General features: G+C 46.7%; 1 protein-coding gene across 1 annotated transcript in view; it reads left to right on the plus strand.

Annotated features, from left to right (window-relative positions):
• The window catches only part of PIGL (phosphatidylinositol glycan anchor biosynthesis class L), a 63,150-nt gene extending 48,004 nt beyond the window's left edge, over positions 1-15,146 (plus strand). Inside the window, exons 4-7 of the mRNA XM_054571198.1 lie at positions 156-223; positions 6,377-6,408; positions 7,790-7,923; positions 13,477-15,146. Coding sequence (XP_054427173.1) covers positions 156-223; positions 6,377-6,408; positions 7,790-7,923; positions 13,477-13,575 — 333 coding nt within the window. The 3' untranslated portion in view covers positions 13,576-15,146. The remainder of the gene's footprint in view (positions 1-155; positions 224-6,376; positions 6,409-7,789; positions 7,924-13,476) is intronic.

Consider the following 15,146-nt stretch of genomic DNA (forward strand, 5'->3'; position numbering starts at 1 on the left):
CGATGGTTGCACTCGATTTGATCTGAGCCGGAGTCAGTGCAGATGAAACCAGAACGTGAAAAGTTCCACGGCCTCCCTCCCCTCTCCTTCCCCACGGTATGGGGGGACAGATGGCCTGGATCCAAGCCTGAGCCGAGCCCCCTGTTTCTCCGCAGGTGGTGACTTTCGACGCAGGGGGCGTCAGCGGGCACAGCAACCACGTGGCTCTGCACGCAGCTGTGAGGTATTACTCTCCGGTGGTCCGGGGAGAGGGCCCTGCTCCTTGGTCTCCGGCTGCTGCGCCGTCTCTAAGGCGCTGCCCCCTCCTTGTCTGAGCCCCAAGAAACTTTATTATCAGAGAGTCAGCGTTGCCCATGATGCTGATTGCATCTCACCACGGCCTCCCTTTGGGAACTCTCTCCAAGTCTCAATTATTGTTTCATCCCCTACACAGCTGAGGGTTTGTTATTTTACCCCATGGCCACAGCAAAGGGGTAATGGATTTAATTTATATATATTATATGTAATATATATCTTATTGATTATGCTATTACAGTTTTCCCATTTTTCCCTCCCCTTTATTCCCCTCCACCTTGCACTGCCCCTCCCCCAGCACTCCCCTTCCCCTTAGTTCCTGTCCACAGGTCGTACACAGAAGCCCTCTGGCTTCTCCATTCCCTATACTGTTCTTAACCTCCCCCTGTCTATTGTGTACCCACCATTTATGCTTCTCATCCCCTGTACCTTTTCCCCACGTCCTCCCCCCGCTCCCTCCCCACTGATAATTCTCCATGTGATCTCCATTTCTGTGATTCTGTGCCTGTTCTAGTTTACTTTGTTTGTTTTTGTGTTTTTTAGGTTAAGTTGTTGATAGTTGTGAGTTTGTTGTCATTTTACTATTCATAGTTTTTGATCTACTCTTTCTTAGATAAGTCCCTTTAACATTTCATTTAATGAGGGCTTGGTGATGATGCACTCCTTTAACTTGACCTTACCTGGGAAGCACTCTATCTGCCCTTCCACTCTAAATGATCGCTTCACTGGATAGAGTGATCTTGGATGTAGGTCCTTGCCTTTCATGACTCTGAATACTTCTGTCCAGCCCCTTCTCACCAGCAGGGTTTCTTTTGAGAAATCAGCTAATAGTCTTAAGGGAACTCTTTTGTAGGGAACTGTCTCCTTTTCTCTTGCTGCTTTTAAGATTCTCTCCTTATCTTTAATCTTGGGTAACTTAATTATTATGTGCCTTGGTGTGTGCTTCCTGGAGTCCAACTTCTTTGGGACTCTCTGAGCTTCCTGGATCTCCTGGACATCTATTTCCTTGGCCAGATTGGGGAAGTTCTCCTTCATTATTTTTTCAAATAAGTTTTCAATTTCTTGCTCTTCCTCTTCTCCTTCTGGCACCCCTATGATTTGAGTGTTGGAACATTTAAAGTTGTCCCAGAGCTTCCTAAACCTCTCCTCGGTTTTTTGAATTCTTGTTTCTTTATTCTGTTCTGGTTGAATGTTTATGTCTTCCTTCTGCTCCCTCATTGATTTGAGTCCCAGTTTCCTTTCCTTTACTGTTAGTTCCTTGTATATTTTTCTTCATTTCACTTTGCATAGCCTTCACTTTTTCCTCCCTTTTGCAACCATACTCAACCAATTCAGTGAGCATCCAGGTTACCAGTGTTTTGAACTGTGCACCTGCTAGGTTGGCTATCTGTTCATCACTTAGTTCTATTTTTGGAGCTTTGATCTGTTCTTTCCTCTGGGCCATATTTCTTTGTCTCAGCAGGCCTGGTACGTTGGAAGGGGTGGAGCCTTAGGTGTTCAGCAGGGCGGGGCAACCCAGGTGGCTGCATTGTGACCCTGTATGTGGGGAGGGGTCTGAGAGAGAACAATGCCGTTTGCTCGGCTCTCTGCCGGCTCTCATCACTTTGGCTTCTACCCACAAGCAAATTGAGCCCTTCTGGTGCTGATTCCTGGTTGGTGGGTTTGTGTACGGTCTAGGACCCTGTGGGTCTCTCCAAGAACTCTCCTGTGAGGCTCAGAGTTTCTCCTGCCACCGCAATCCCCACAGATTTTTACACCGAGAGGTTTTGAGGCTTTCTTTTCCTGCACTGGAACCCTAGATTGCACTGTCTCGCTCCCCAGCTGTTCCTCATGGTTTATCTGCACACAAACATGGGACTGTCACATCCACCAGCTGCCACCTCACCTGCCCAGTCCTCCCGCTGCTGCCTTTCCGCATGTCCTCCCTGCCGCGGCTGCCCCTCTTCACCCCTCCTACAGGTCTGGATGAATGTTTCTTCTTTAGCTTCTTGGTTCTGGGACTTCCATATAGTTCGATTTTCTGGCAGTTCTGGTTATTTTTTGTTTTTAAATTTGTTATACTCTTCCTTTTGGTTGTGTGAGGAGGCAAAGTGTAGCTACCTATGCCTCCATCTTGGCCAGAAGTCTGATTTAATTATTTGCTTTGGCCACAGAAAGCTTTAGGGCCAGATTTGCTACCCTTTGTAGCACGCGTAGGAGACTCTAAGGACTGAGCTCTGTGAACCCATGTGCCTCCAAGTTCCATCGTTTTTCCTTCCCCCATTCGCATTTATTTTGCTATCGTCTGTTGTATACTTTATACATATCGCAAATTGTTCTTTGGAGATAGGAAGATACATAACAGGAAGTCTCACTTGTGCTTCAATTATCCTGCTCACTGACTTGAACCTCGAAGATGTTAGGGACTTACTCAGGGTCCTACAAACATATGTCACCTTTCCCACCCCCTAGCAGTGCTTCCCCTGGGCACCAGGAGCAGCAGCTGGTGGACGTGGCCTGGCTGCTGAGGAAGGAGCATGGCAACTTGAAGTGAAGGTCTTCCCTTATTACCTTCTTCTCACAAGCCCAACATTCTCAGACTGGAGCAGAGAAATATGTGAAGATAGACTGTCCAACCTCCTCATTTCACCAGAGCTGCGAGGCTGAAGGACGGCAGAGGCAACTCTGAATCCAGGAATCCTAGGTGTCCACTTATTACCTCCTCAGCCCCCTCTAAAGGCTGATCCACTCTTAGGGCCTTCCAGCGGTGTCCCTAAACTGTGTGTTCCCTACTGGAGGATGCTGTGAACTGCTACCCACACAGCCTGTCACACTGTCCCTCCTGTTTCCTTGACTGTGGAACAAGGGCAGGCAGGAATGCCCTGCCCCCATAAAGACGGTTCACGTCCTGTCCCAGCCGGAGGCCATACTCGTACAGACGACCTGAAATTGCTCTAGGACCCTTCCAGTTAAGGAAAGACACATTCCCTGGTTACAGTCAGAGATGCTATTAAAAAAAAAAAATTATTGATTGATTTTTAGAGAGAGAAAGAGGAAGTGAGAGACAAGGAGAGAGAAAGAGAAACATCCATTTGTTGTTGCACCTATTTATGCATTCGTCGGTTGATTCTTGCATGTGCCCCGACCAGAGGTCAGACCCACAACCTTGCTGTATCTGGACCATGCTCTAACCAACTGAGCTACCTGGCCAGGGCCAGAGATGCAATTTTCAGTGAAGATAAATGGGAAAATGAGGTAGCCCAGGAATGGTCTTTCCAACCAACCATGTGGTTATTCCCTTGGGCTTCCAAGACGGGAGTGGACAGTCAGCCCCGCAGAGAACTGAAGCAGCGGCCCCACCTCGTTCCGGACGCACACTGAGCCTTACCAGTTTTCACCACGCTGCCCCAGAGAAAAGATGAGATTGGATCTGTTACAAACAAACCAAGAGCTCCTGGACGGAGTTGCAGGGCACGTAAAGCGAATTTGGGTGGGTCCCCTCCCAGGCCCCCCGCAGGTGGGTGGGTCCCCTCCCGGGTGGGTCCCCTCCCAGGCCCCCCCGCAGGAGTGGGGAACGCGGGAGAGGTGTCAGTCTGGTCAGGAGCCCAAGGACAGCTTTCTGCAGACAGGACTGCCTGGGGCCATTTTACTCGAAAGAGGCTGGAGTGCCGCAGTTTTTTAATACTTCTGTGTCCTCAGCCACTGTGCTTGATATAAAACAATTTCCCGATATGCCAAAGTACGTGCTCCTTTGAAAATGACCTTGCTGCAGTCCCTCGCCCCCTAAAAAGCTTCCTGGTACCAGCGTCTTACATTGTTTCCAAAAAAGTTCTCTTATCCCAGCGTGTCTGAGCTCCCCCATCCCATGTGCTTTCCCCTCAGACTTGGTTTGGATTTATGGGTCCGTCAGAAAGCTCCCGGACTGTGCGCGGCACAGCTGCCTTGAGGCTGATGGCGCCCCATTGAGAAGCAGAGATCAGCCTCTGCAATTTGATCCTTTCACTCTGCACCCCGCAGCCCTGACTGCTGTCAGGCCCGCACCCCCCCCCCCCCCAGGTCCGTCTCTTCCCGGGCTTGTCCCATCTCTTCCCCTTCTCCCCCAGGCATGGCCCCGTATCTCAGCCTCTGTCAGCTGTGTCCTTTCCGCATCTGAAAACAGAGCGCTGGCCGCTTTACCCAGCGGGGAGGTCCGTCTGCGGTCACCTACGTCATGGCGCAGGGCAAGGCTCCAAAGTCATTTCCTGCAGTCCTTCCCGAACGAGCACAGTCTGAAAAGAGGAGTGATTTGTCCGGGGATGAAGCAGACCCTAGGACCTGGGTCTCCTGTCCCCTCCCAGTGCTCTGCGGGGCACCTCACTGCACTTTAGGAAGCAAGCCTGCGAGAGATGGAGGAAATGGCCTCAGGAGCCTTACTTCGTTTCATCTAAAAGATGAGGATCTTCACACCTTACCGGTCAGGTTGTTCTGAGGGAATAAAACAAGGCATTGATACAAAGCATCTAACCGAACGGCATCCAGTGCATCATCAGTACTATCTTCCTCGTCCACTCCTTTCCAGGAGCCTTGTTGGCCCTTTCTTCTTGCCATAGATGGTTGCTTGTGGAAGCTGCCAGAAAAACCAAAGAAGCCTCGCCAAAGGAGGGAGACTGTTGGGCAGGGAGGACCACACAGCTGCAATGTAAATTACAGGAAGCACATCCCAGGAGAGGCAGCCCCAGGCGGGAGCCCACCCACCGGCCAGAGCCGTCTCCCAGAGTCCCAGCAGGCCCAGCCGCGGGGCCACCCTGAGGGCCGAGCCCGAGGCCCTCTTCCACCTGCTGCTCTGCTGCTTGGGCCTCGGCGCACCTCTCCGCCTGTCTGTCCCCTAACGCTCCTGGGTGCAACTGCATGAGCCCCTCAGTTGCAAGCAGAAATGCCAAGGGGATAAGCTTTGTCTTCTGAACTCCCCTTCCTTCCCGTGTCTGGGCCTCCGCTCCGTTGGGGGCCGGAGGACTGTCCTCAGTCTGGGCTGGCCCCCAACCCCAGGCACTAATGCTCCTCTGAGCAGAGGACAAGTCCCCCTACTTTCATGCTTTCATCCCTCTGCCTGCCTTCTACTCTCACCAACTTACAAAAATGGTTTGCTACACTCCCTAGGTTCATTTCAGTCCTCATCTGTCTTGAAGGTTTTTGTGGCACCTGACCCTGCCTGTCACTCGCTGAAGTGCTGCTTTGACCTGTAGAGCCAGCTGGTCCTCTCTCCTCTGGCCCCTCTGGCTACTCCTCAGCCTCCTCCTGGCTTCCTCCCGGGCCCTGTCCGCAGTGCCCGCCCTGCACCGGCTCCTTCCAGCGCGGCCCCTCTCTCCGCCGCACTGGCCTCCCAGCCCTGTCCTCGGAGACCCTAACCGACTCAAACTCAGAATTTCCCCGGGACTCTGTCCAGACTGCAGGAAGAGTCACTTTTACTCTCAGGATCCCAGAACCCTTCTTCAGATTTCTCTGTTCCCAGGGCTCTGCTGGGGAGTCAGGCCCATGGTGTATCAGTTCCCTCCCAACCTCTCTTCCTTAACCTCTCCCAAGGACCCCTTTTCATCTGCGTCTACGTGTCTGTGTGTTGGGGGCCACCTAAGTCGTCCTCCCTCCCCCAGCTTTCAACACAAAGAGGGCACGGCATTCTCCTTCCTCCTCTTATGGCAGGAGAACAGGCTGGCGTCACTGTCAGAGGGGGGAGTGGGGCGGGTCACAAGGGGGAAAGGAACTATCAGGGAAGAAACGTCATATTTTAAAATATTCTCCCACCATGTCACATTACAGATGTAAAAGAGGAGGGGCCTCAGGAGCCCACTGCAGTCACCTTCCTCTCGCGGGCAAAGCCTGAGCCAGGGCCTTTTGAAAGCCGTGGCCAACCTCCACGTCGGCTGTCCTTGCGTAAGGTGCCACCACAGTCCCTTCAGCTACAGCCATGACAGGGAATCCCATAAATCTGTGTGGCAATTTATGCAAAAGAAACTACCTAGAAATGTACCTGGAGGGACCGTAGGGTGCGGCCGGCTTACTCTGAGGGACTTCCTGTTACCTGCAAAGGGGTCTAACTCCTCTCCATCTTGTCCTTTGCCCCCTCCAGGACCCTGCACTCAGAAGGGAGGTTACCTGAAGGTAAGGCCCGTCCCTCGTGCCAAAGGCCGCTGGATAAGGTAAAGCCACGGTCTGCTAGCAAACTTGTTAGTGTGAGATTTGTGAATATGTATGCAGAGCTGCCCCAGGCCAAGCAGAGGTGGGGCGGGGGTGGGAAAACTGGCCACCCTCACCCTAACTTGGCTGGGTGTTTCCGTCAGTGCAGGTCCCCAAGTCTCAAAACCAGTTTGTATCCATTGAGAAGCGCCCACCAGCCAGGCAGCCTCCACATGCAGGGGGAGGCTGAGGGTGTTCGTGTGGATTCTCCAGAGAAACAAAACCAATAGGGGATTCTTTATTTATTGCTTTACTTATTATAAGGACTTGGTTCAGGCAGTAATGGAGAATGAGAAGTCCCATGATCGGGCTGCCTGCAAGCGGGAGCCGATGATGTAACCCCAGCCTGAGGGCAGGAAACACCGCATCCAGGCTCAGTCGGGCCTCCCCTCCTCCGCGCTGGTCAGGCCCTCGGCTGTCCGGGGAGACCCCCCCGGGGGCGGGCGGCCTGCTCCACTGACTCAGATGCACATCTCCTTCAGAAACGCCCTCACGCGCACCCAGAAACAATGTGTCGCCAAACATCTGTGCGCCCTGTGGTGCAAGTGACACGGAAAACCACACTAGCCTTCCCCACTTACCTGCCCGGCTCCCTCACCATCTTTCCACCTGTTCTTTCCGTCTGTCCATCTTAGCTGACATCCCCCAGTCATTAGCCAGGTTGTGAGTGATGGGTGCTCGATGGATTAATCTGCTCGAGTTAAAAACTCTTCCTAAGTCAAAGGGTGGTGCTTGCCCCCACTTGCTCGTTCACTGTGTGGCACAGATGCTTCTCCTCGCTGAGCTGGTCTCTGTCTGCAAGTGGGGGGAACGTCCATCCCTCACAGAGATGGAAGAAGGTGAACGAATGAAGACACAAGCAGTGTGCGCCCTTTCTGAGCGGGCTTACTGGGCTTGCGAAGCCGTGCGGCCTTTGGAACATGACTGCAGTTCATTTGATTCGTGTATGTCAACCTTGTGAGGCAGGCGGGTCCCGCATTATCAACGTCATTTCACAGATGAGAAAAAGCCAGTCAGTTCTTTCGTGACAGTGCAGGAACCAGGTCTAGAGACTGGTCATGTCCCTTTGCCTTGGCCCTGAGGTAGCCAAATCCCAACCTCTAGAAACCCGCCTTCCCTTGCTAGGACCCGTAGCGGGGAGAGGGCAGCAGGCCAGGTGCTCTGGGACAAAGAGCAGCTTTGGTGCCGAGGAGCAGCCCCCACACTGCCCGGCCCTGCCCTGAGCCCCAAGGGACAGCAGGGTGCTCAGGAAAATCTGCCCCGAAGCAACAATGCTCTTCCCTTCTCCCCACTCCTTTGCCGCCAGGGTGCAGGGTGCTCACCCTCCAGTCTGTGAATCTGCTGCGCAAGTACATCTCCCTTCTGGACCTGCCCTTTTCTCTGCTTCACACCGGCGATGTCCTCTTCGTGCTCACCAGCAAAGAAGCAGCACAGGCCAAGGTGAGGACTGCGACTTCCCAGACCCCCAGCTCCAGATCTGTGTCCCAGACTCCTGGCTCCTCAGGGCCCTGACCAACAGCCTTTCACAGAAGTTCGGCTTCTGTCCCTGAGCGTTAGTACTGCTGTTCTATACACCCTAGAAGTCATAGATTTTCAAGAACTTCTACCTTTTTTTCAGATTATAAAAATAATGCATGCTACCCTGGCCAGGTAGCTCAGTTTGTTAGAGCATCCTCCCAATACACCAAGGTCAGGACACATACAAAAGGTGACCGATGGATGCATAAATGAGTGGAACAACAAATCAATGTTTCTCTCTCTCTCTCTCTTTCACTTCCTCTCTCCCTCTCATCAATTAAAAAATGCATCTTAATGCTATTAATTTCCCTTGAAGTATTCCTTTAGCTGCACCTGGTAAGTTTTGATATATAATTCTACTGTCATTCAGTTGTAAGTAATTTAAGTTTCCATTGTGAGTTCCTTTTTATTTTTTTATTGATTTGAGAGAAAGAATGAGAAACATGGATTTGCTCTTCCACTTATTGATGCATTCATTGGTGGTTTCTTGTATGTGCCGAGACCGGGGATCGAATCCACGACGTTAGTGTCCTGGGACATTGCTCCAACCAGCTGAGCTTTCTGATCAGGGTGTGAGTTCCTCTTTAATCCATGAGGTATTAGGGGTGCATGTATTTTAGAGTTCGCAAATGTGTGCGTGTAGTCAATCCTCATTATCCGCAGGATTCATACTTGCCTACTTGCTAAAATGTGCTTGGAACCCCAGGTGAATACTTGCAGTGCTTTTGTTGTCATTCAGAGACATGGGTATTTGCAGAGCAGTGAAAAATTTGTCATCCACACGCACACACATTGCCAACTGAGGTTGAAGAAGGTGAACCTCTGCCTTCTTGTCTCAGCTAATACTGTAAAAAACTGTCCTTTTTGAAATATTCAGTGCCACATTGTTCTCAATCCCGTGATTTTTGTTGGTGAGTTTGCTTTTTTAACTGGACTCTAGTTATGGTGCTGTAGTGCTGTCCAGTGATGCTAAGCACAAGAAGTCTATAACGTGCCTTGTGGAGAAAATACACGTGTTCGAGAAACTTCATTCATGTGTGAGTTAGAGTGTTGTTGGCCGTGAGTTCAATGTTAATGAATCAGTAGTATATTAAATAAGGTGTCTTTATACAGAAACCCACATAAAACAAGGTTATGTATTGCTCAGTTGCTGAAAACATGACCAGAGGTTAAACCTGTATATACCCTAAGAACAAGGATGCAATGTCAACTAGTGTGTTTGCACTCACTTTACAGAACATTACCATGAATAATGTGAATTATATATATTCCTATAGATAATATTATATATCATATATCACAATCATATATTGATACATATGATTATGATTATGTGTGGTTATATGAGAATATATATAATCTTTTTATTGTTGGTTTATAATTTAATTGCTTTCTAGTCAGTAAATGTGGCTTGTGTGATACTGATCTTTAAAGATTTCTTGAAATTTAGCACGTTCAGACTGCTGGCTGATCAACCCTGCCCAAGCCTGTTACTGTAGTTTAGAATATTGTCACTGATACATACTTGATTCCTGGCCCTTTATTGTTGTTGTTGTAGTTTTTTAATTGACTTGACAGAAAAACATCAATTTGTTTTTCCACTCCTTGATGTGTTCATTGGTTGCTTCTAATATGCTCCCTAACTGGGGATCGAACCCACAACTTTGGTGTGTCAGGACCTTACTCCAACCGACTGAGTCACCCAGCCAGGGCCTCCATTGTTTCTTTCACCCCACACTTTCTCCTCTCCAGGTTCGCTTTTCTTTTTGCGGATGCATATTCTTCAGCAGTTCTTTAGTGAAGGTCTCAAGGCAAATTTGCTTAGCCTTTAAATGTTTGCATGTCCTATCTTTTGGGTGAGTTTGCTGGAAGTAAAAGTTTGCATTACTTTCCCCTCAGTGTGTGTTAGGACGTAACTCCCATCCTTATTTTTTGGCAGCATCTATGCTGACGAGGAGCCTGTGGTCAGTATAATCTTATTCATGTGCAGTTCATCTCTTTTACGGTAGCTTTTAAGATTATCCATGTAATTCTGCGGTCTTATGGTATGTCTGGTGAACTTGTTTATGTTATTCAGCTCAGTACTCTCAAACTGAGCACCCTTGTGTTTTAGCAATTCTGAAAAACCCTTACCTATTAATGTCTTCAAATATCCCTTGTGTGAAGTTCTCGCCATTCTTTTCATGGACTGCTATTTACATATTGGCCTCTTAATCTATGCGTTGTGTCTCCTAATTGTTCTTTCAAATTTTTTTCTGTATTTCATATATTGTTTTCGTTTTTGAGATTCCTAATTTTTTATTTTATGCCCACCTATTGTTTCACTTCTTGTTTTTTATTTCATAATTCCTTATTCTTTAAAATTGGTATTCTTCTATTTAGCTCTTTCAATGTCCTAAATGCAGTCACTTTAGTCTCTGACAAGCTCTATATAAAATTATTTTTATCTAGATATATTAATGCTCTGAGTGCTGATTTCAATAGTTTTATTTCTCTACATAAAAATCCTTCCTGTCTTCAGGAAATCTGCTTTGTAAATTAGGGGAAAGATGTGTTCATTGCTGGACGAGGGGGTCGTGTCCCCCTCTTCCTGTGTGCTCCCCTTCCCTGCCGGGAGTCTGCAGGTGTGTGAAGGCCAGAGTCAGGCCCTCTAATGGCAGCTCCCAGCACAGAGCTAGCAGGCAACTTGGCTCGGTGCTGATTTCACGGCATTCCACTCGCTGTGGGCTGCGTAACTGGCAACGCGTTCCCCAGCCTCTTTCACAGGCGAGGGAGCCACCGGCCCCCGAGCCACGCAGCCGGCCTGCGCTCCCTGTGCCAGACCCCCTTCCGTGAGCGGCCTTCAGAGCAGAATTCTCCGCCACCATGGTGCTCAAGGCTGTCGGCCGGCTGGCCCTCTGTGTGTGTTCTTTGTGTTCACGATGCTATTGGTCTTAGTTTTGACCCATCCTCATCTTCTTTGTATTCTCTTTGCATTTTTCTCTCTTATTGCTATATGTTTGGAACAGGAAGCATAAATTATTGTTTCATCTAAAACAAGTCAGAACACCTGAATAATGTTGAGAATAAGAAAATGAAAAGTAAAATAGAATTACCATGCGATCCAGCAATCCCACTTCTGGGTATATCAAAAGAATCTAAAGCAGGGTCTGGAAGAGTTATATACACATCTGTGTTCACCTCAGCACTACTCACAATAGCCAAGGGGTAGACGCCACCACAGACCACAACAGGTACATGGATAAAGAAAATGTGGCAGCTACCTACAATGGAATTTCAGCCTTAATAAAAGGAAGGAAGCCTTGTCACATGCTACAACATGTATGAATCTTGAGGACATTATGCAAAGTGAACTAAGCTAGTCATAAAAGGACAACTACTGTGTGATCCTACTTCTAGAAGACGTCCTCACTAGTCAAAATCACGGGACGAGAAAGAAGAGGGGTGGTTGCTAGGGGTGAGGGGAGGAAATGGGTAGCTGTTCAATGAGTATAGAGTTTTATTTTTGCAAGATAAAAAAGTTCTGAAGATCAGTCACATTGTGATTAAGGCCATGGCGAAGATGGTGAGTTTTATATTGTGTGCTTTCTACTACAATTAAAATAAAAGATAAATTGAAGATAATAACATTTTGCTAGCAAAATGGAAACGATCAAATTATAGAACCTATTACTGGAGCATTAAATGAAATAGGTGTGTAAACTGATATAACTTTTTAGGGAAGTAATAGTAATAAATGTCAGAAATCTCAGAAATTGTTGATATTGTTGATATAGTAAGTGAAAACAAATAGGTTATAGAACCATATATGTATATATACATTTTGCACACATACACACATGAAAAAAGTCAAAACATGCAAAAATATCAGTATTGATTACCTCTGCGTGGTAGGATTCTAGCTGAGTTTACTTTTTTCCTTTCATTTTTAAAACTTTATAAAATAATCATTATTACATGTACAATACAATAAATTTATATGTTGACCTAATAATTTTTATCTCCAGAATTTCACCCTAAAAAAATGAACAGAGATGTGTCCAGAGATTTATGAGCAAGAATGCTCAGTACTATGCTTTGTGATAGCAAAAAAAGAGACTAAGGGCCGGCAGGGGAGTGAGTATTGGACAGCCAGCAAAATCACAGTTTGAAAGACATGTAATGCGAATGCTACAGTGGGGAGGGTGGAGGAGAAACAGTTTTGATATTTTGTAGTATTCCCTTGGAAAATTTGAACAAAAAGTAATAGAAAAGTTAAGTGTGTAAGAAACCAAATTGGCAATAAATAGATAATCCCTGTAAGTGCCCATCTTATTGAGTGGATACTGAAAAGTCATCGAAAGTTTGGGGGGATCCAAATAAAGTGGCAACTTGGGTAGCATGGTGTGGGAATTCTTACAACATGGAAACTATTCTAAGTAGACAGAACAAGTATCTCTGGACTATAAAGTTCATCCCTTTGCTCCAGTTTTTTCTAAAATGAACATTTTATTTTTACTGTGGTCTTCAAAATGTTAACACTATCCTGTGAGTTCATCCATGTGTTTCTGCAAATAATTTTAATTTAAAAAATTTAGTTGAACTTCCTGTTGAAACAATGCTGTATCATACTTTGCCTGAATATGTCCTGTGGTGCTAGTTCCCTTTGCCAGTTACAGCTTGTGGTTATTACAGGTGTGCTTACATCCTTAAAGCCATGTATGATCTGACAGTAGATATAAAATCAGTTGTCCAGACACAGGTCTGTAATGATTTTAACTGAGAGAAGAAGATTCATCTTGATACTTAGAGAAAAGCAGGCAGGAACCATTTATACTTTTATATGTTTACATATAGTTAAATCAGTTGCTGTGATCTATTCTATTTAAAAACTGAACTACAGTAGAACTGAGTAACAAGATAATAAACATGTCTTCCACTGGGTGGCAAAGGGTGCCCATACCTACGTGTACCATTCTTTCCTCTAATGATGATGGTACCTTCCCAGCCTACTGAATTCAGAGGACAGTGTTCCAGCTTGCTTCCTGCAAAACATCCCTGTACATGTTCTGTATGTGAAGGATTGGAGCAAAGTGATTAAGAAAGAAGGCTCCAGAATAGATCCGATGCCTCTGGCCTCAAATGTCAGCTCTACTGCCTACTAGCTATTTGAGATTGATGAGTTTCCTCACCTATTTTGTCTAAAGCAATAATAATAGTACTTAACTCACTGGTTTGTTACATTGAAATAGTGCCTGGAGACTGAGCGCTCTCGCTGCCAATAGCATCATCTGCTATTATCACCGGGGAGTAAGTTGAGGTGGCAGACGGGAGGCAGGGGTTGGAGGCCAGTCCGGCAAGTTCCGAGGGCCATCGGAAGAAGCCAGACAAGGCTGGCTCTCACATGAGGTGTGTTACTGGGAGGAAGACAAAACTGGAAAAACTGGAAACTGCTCCAGTGCCAGTGTTTCATAGCTGCTTCCCTGATTTTTCCAGAGAGCCATGTCCTGCCACCGCAGCCAGCTCCTCTGGTTCCGCCGGCTCTATGTGCTCTTCTCCCGCTACATGAGAATCAACTCTCTGCACTTTCTCTGAAGCCTGGAAGCCTTTTCGGATCAAGGAACAGGGAAGGAGTAAGAAGACCAGGAAGCCCGGGCTCTGGTCTGGAGCTGGCTCCTCTCCTGGAGTCAAAGGAGATCCCGCGGCGGTGGGGGCGGTGGGGGGGCACCCAGAATTCTGCTGTCAGAGCTGTCAGCCCCTAATGACAGGGAGGCCAGGCAGGCCAAGGGGCTGTCTAAGCTTCACATCTCCCTCTGGGGAAAAAAACCATAAAAAATAACATAATGAGATAAATCCGGTGATACATTCATGTTTGGTAATAAAGAAAAATGTTCATGATATATTAAATTTCAGAAAGCAGTCTAGGAATGCCAAAATCCAACAATGGTACACATACACACACATACACATAAAAGTCTGTAAATAAATATACATATATACAAGGCTATATATCCATAAGGTCATCTTTCTACAATGAACATTTATAATTTTAAAGGATTTTTGTTGTTTATGAGTAGTTTTTTTAAAGACTATTTATTTATTTTTAGAGGGGGGAAGGGAGAAAGAGAGGGAAAGAAGCATCAATGTATGATTGCCTCTTGCATGCCCCGCTACTGGGGACCTGGCCCGCAGCCCAGGCCTGTGCCCTGACTGAGAATCGAGCCAGCGACCCCTTGGTTCACAGGCCAGCACTCAATCCACTAAGCCACACCAGCCAGGGCTGTTTATGAATAGTTTGTTATTGTTTATGCTTTTACCTTTGTCCCTGCATTTTCTCCCTTTGGCCACCTCCAGCCGGCCACACCCCTCCCCTTCCTAAGGCAGTGCCCCTGTCATTGTTCATATCCGTGGGTCATGCATAAATGCACTCCAGCCAATCCCTTCACCATCCTTCATTGTGTATGAATAGTTTTTATGTAAGAAAATACTTTTGATATAGTGTGAAATTTTTAAAAATATATAGTCAGTATAATTTCAATTATGTAAAATGCTAGCCACTTATACAGCGCTGGTAGACACATAAATGGCAACCTCTGCAGAGGAAAGTTGGCAATTTCTGGAGAAGTTATATACCCTCTGATCCAGCATTTCCACCTCTGGTGACTTACACTATAGATTTCCTCAGATACCAAAAGAGGTATGGAAGGGATAGGCGTTGAAACGCTTTTAATAGTAAAATACCGATCAAATGTCTGTCAATTAAGGATTATTTAAGTAAATTGTAGCTAAAACAGTAAAGTATCACAAAACTATTTTTTAAATCAAATTTTGGCTTTATTTCATGTTCACTAGGTCAGTTCAAACTCCTGTCTACACCTTGTGAGTTGGGTGAGCGGGGCTGGGCTGTGGTCACCTTGGCCTTTTCAAGTTACAAATCAGTAGCGGCAGTGCAAAGGTGGACCACACATGCGGAGTTTATTGCATCATCGTAAACAAAAAGTTTTGTTTCCTGATCAGATACCCAAAAGGTAATAAAAGAAATGTAACTTAGCTCCAATTTGAATGCTTGTATTACAAAATATAAGCCTCACGTTGACATTTTTATTTATTTTAAAGATTTTATTTATTTACTTTTTAGAAAAATTTTATTTATTTACTTTTAGAAA

Source organism: Pteronotus mesoamericanus, unplaced genomic scaffold (assembly GCF_021234165.1).
Source record: "Pteronotus mesoamericanus isolate MK-2021 breed Mesoamerican mustached bat unplaced genomic scaffold, CSHL_Meso_final contig_22, whole genome shotgun sequence".
NCBI classification, from domain to species: Eukaryota; Metazoa; Chordata; class Mammalia; order Chiroptera; family Mormoopidae; genus Pteronotus; species Pteronotus mesoamericanus.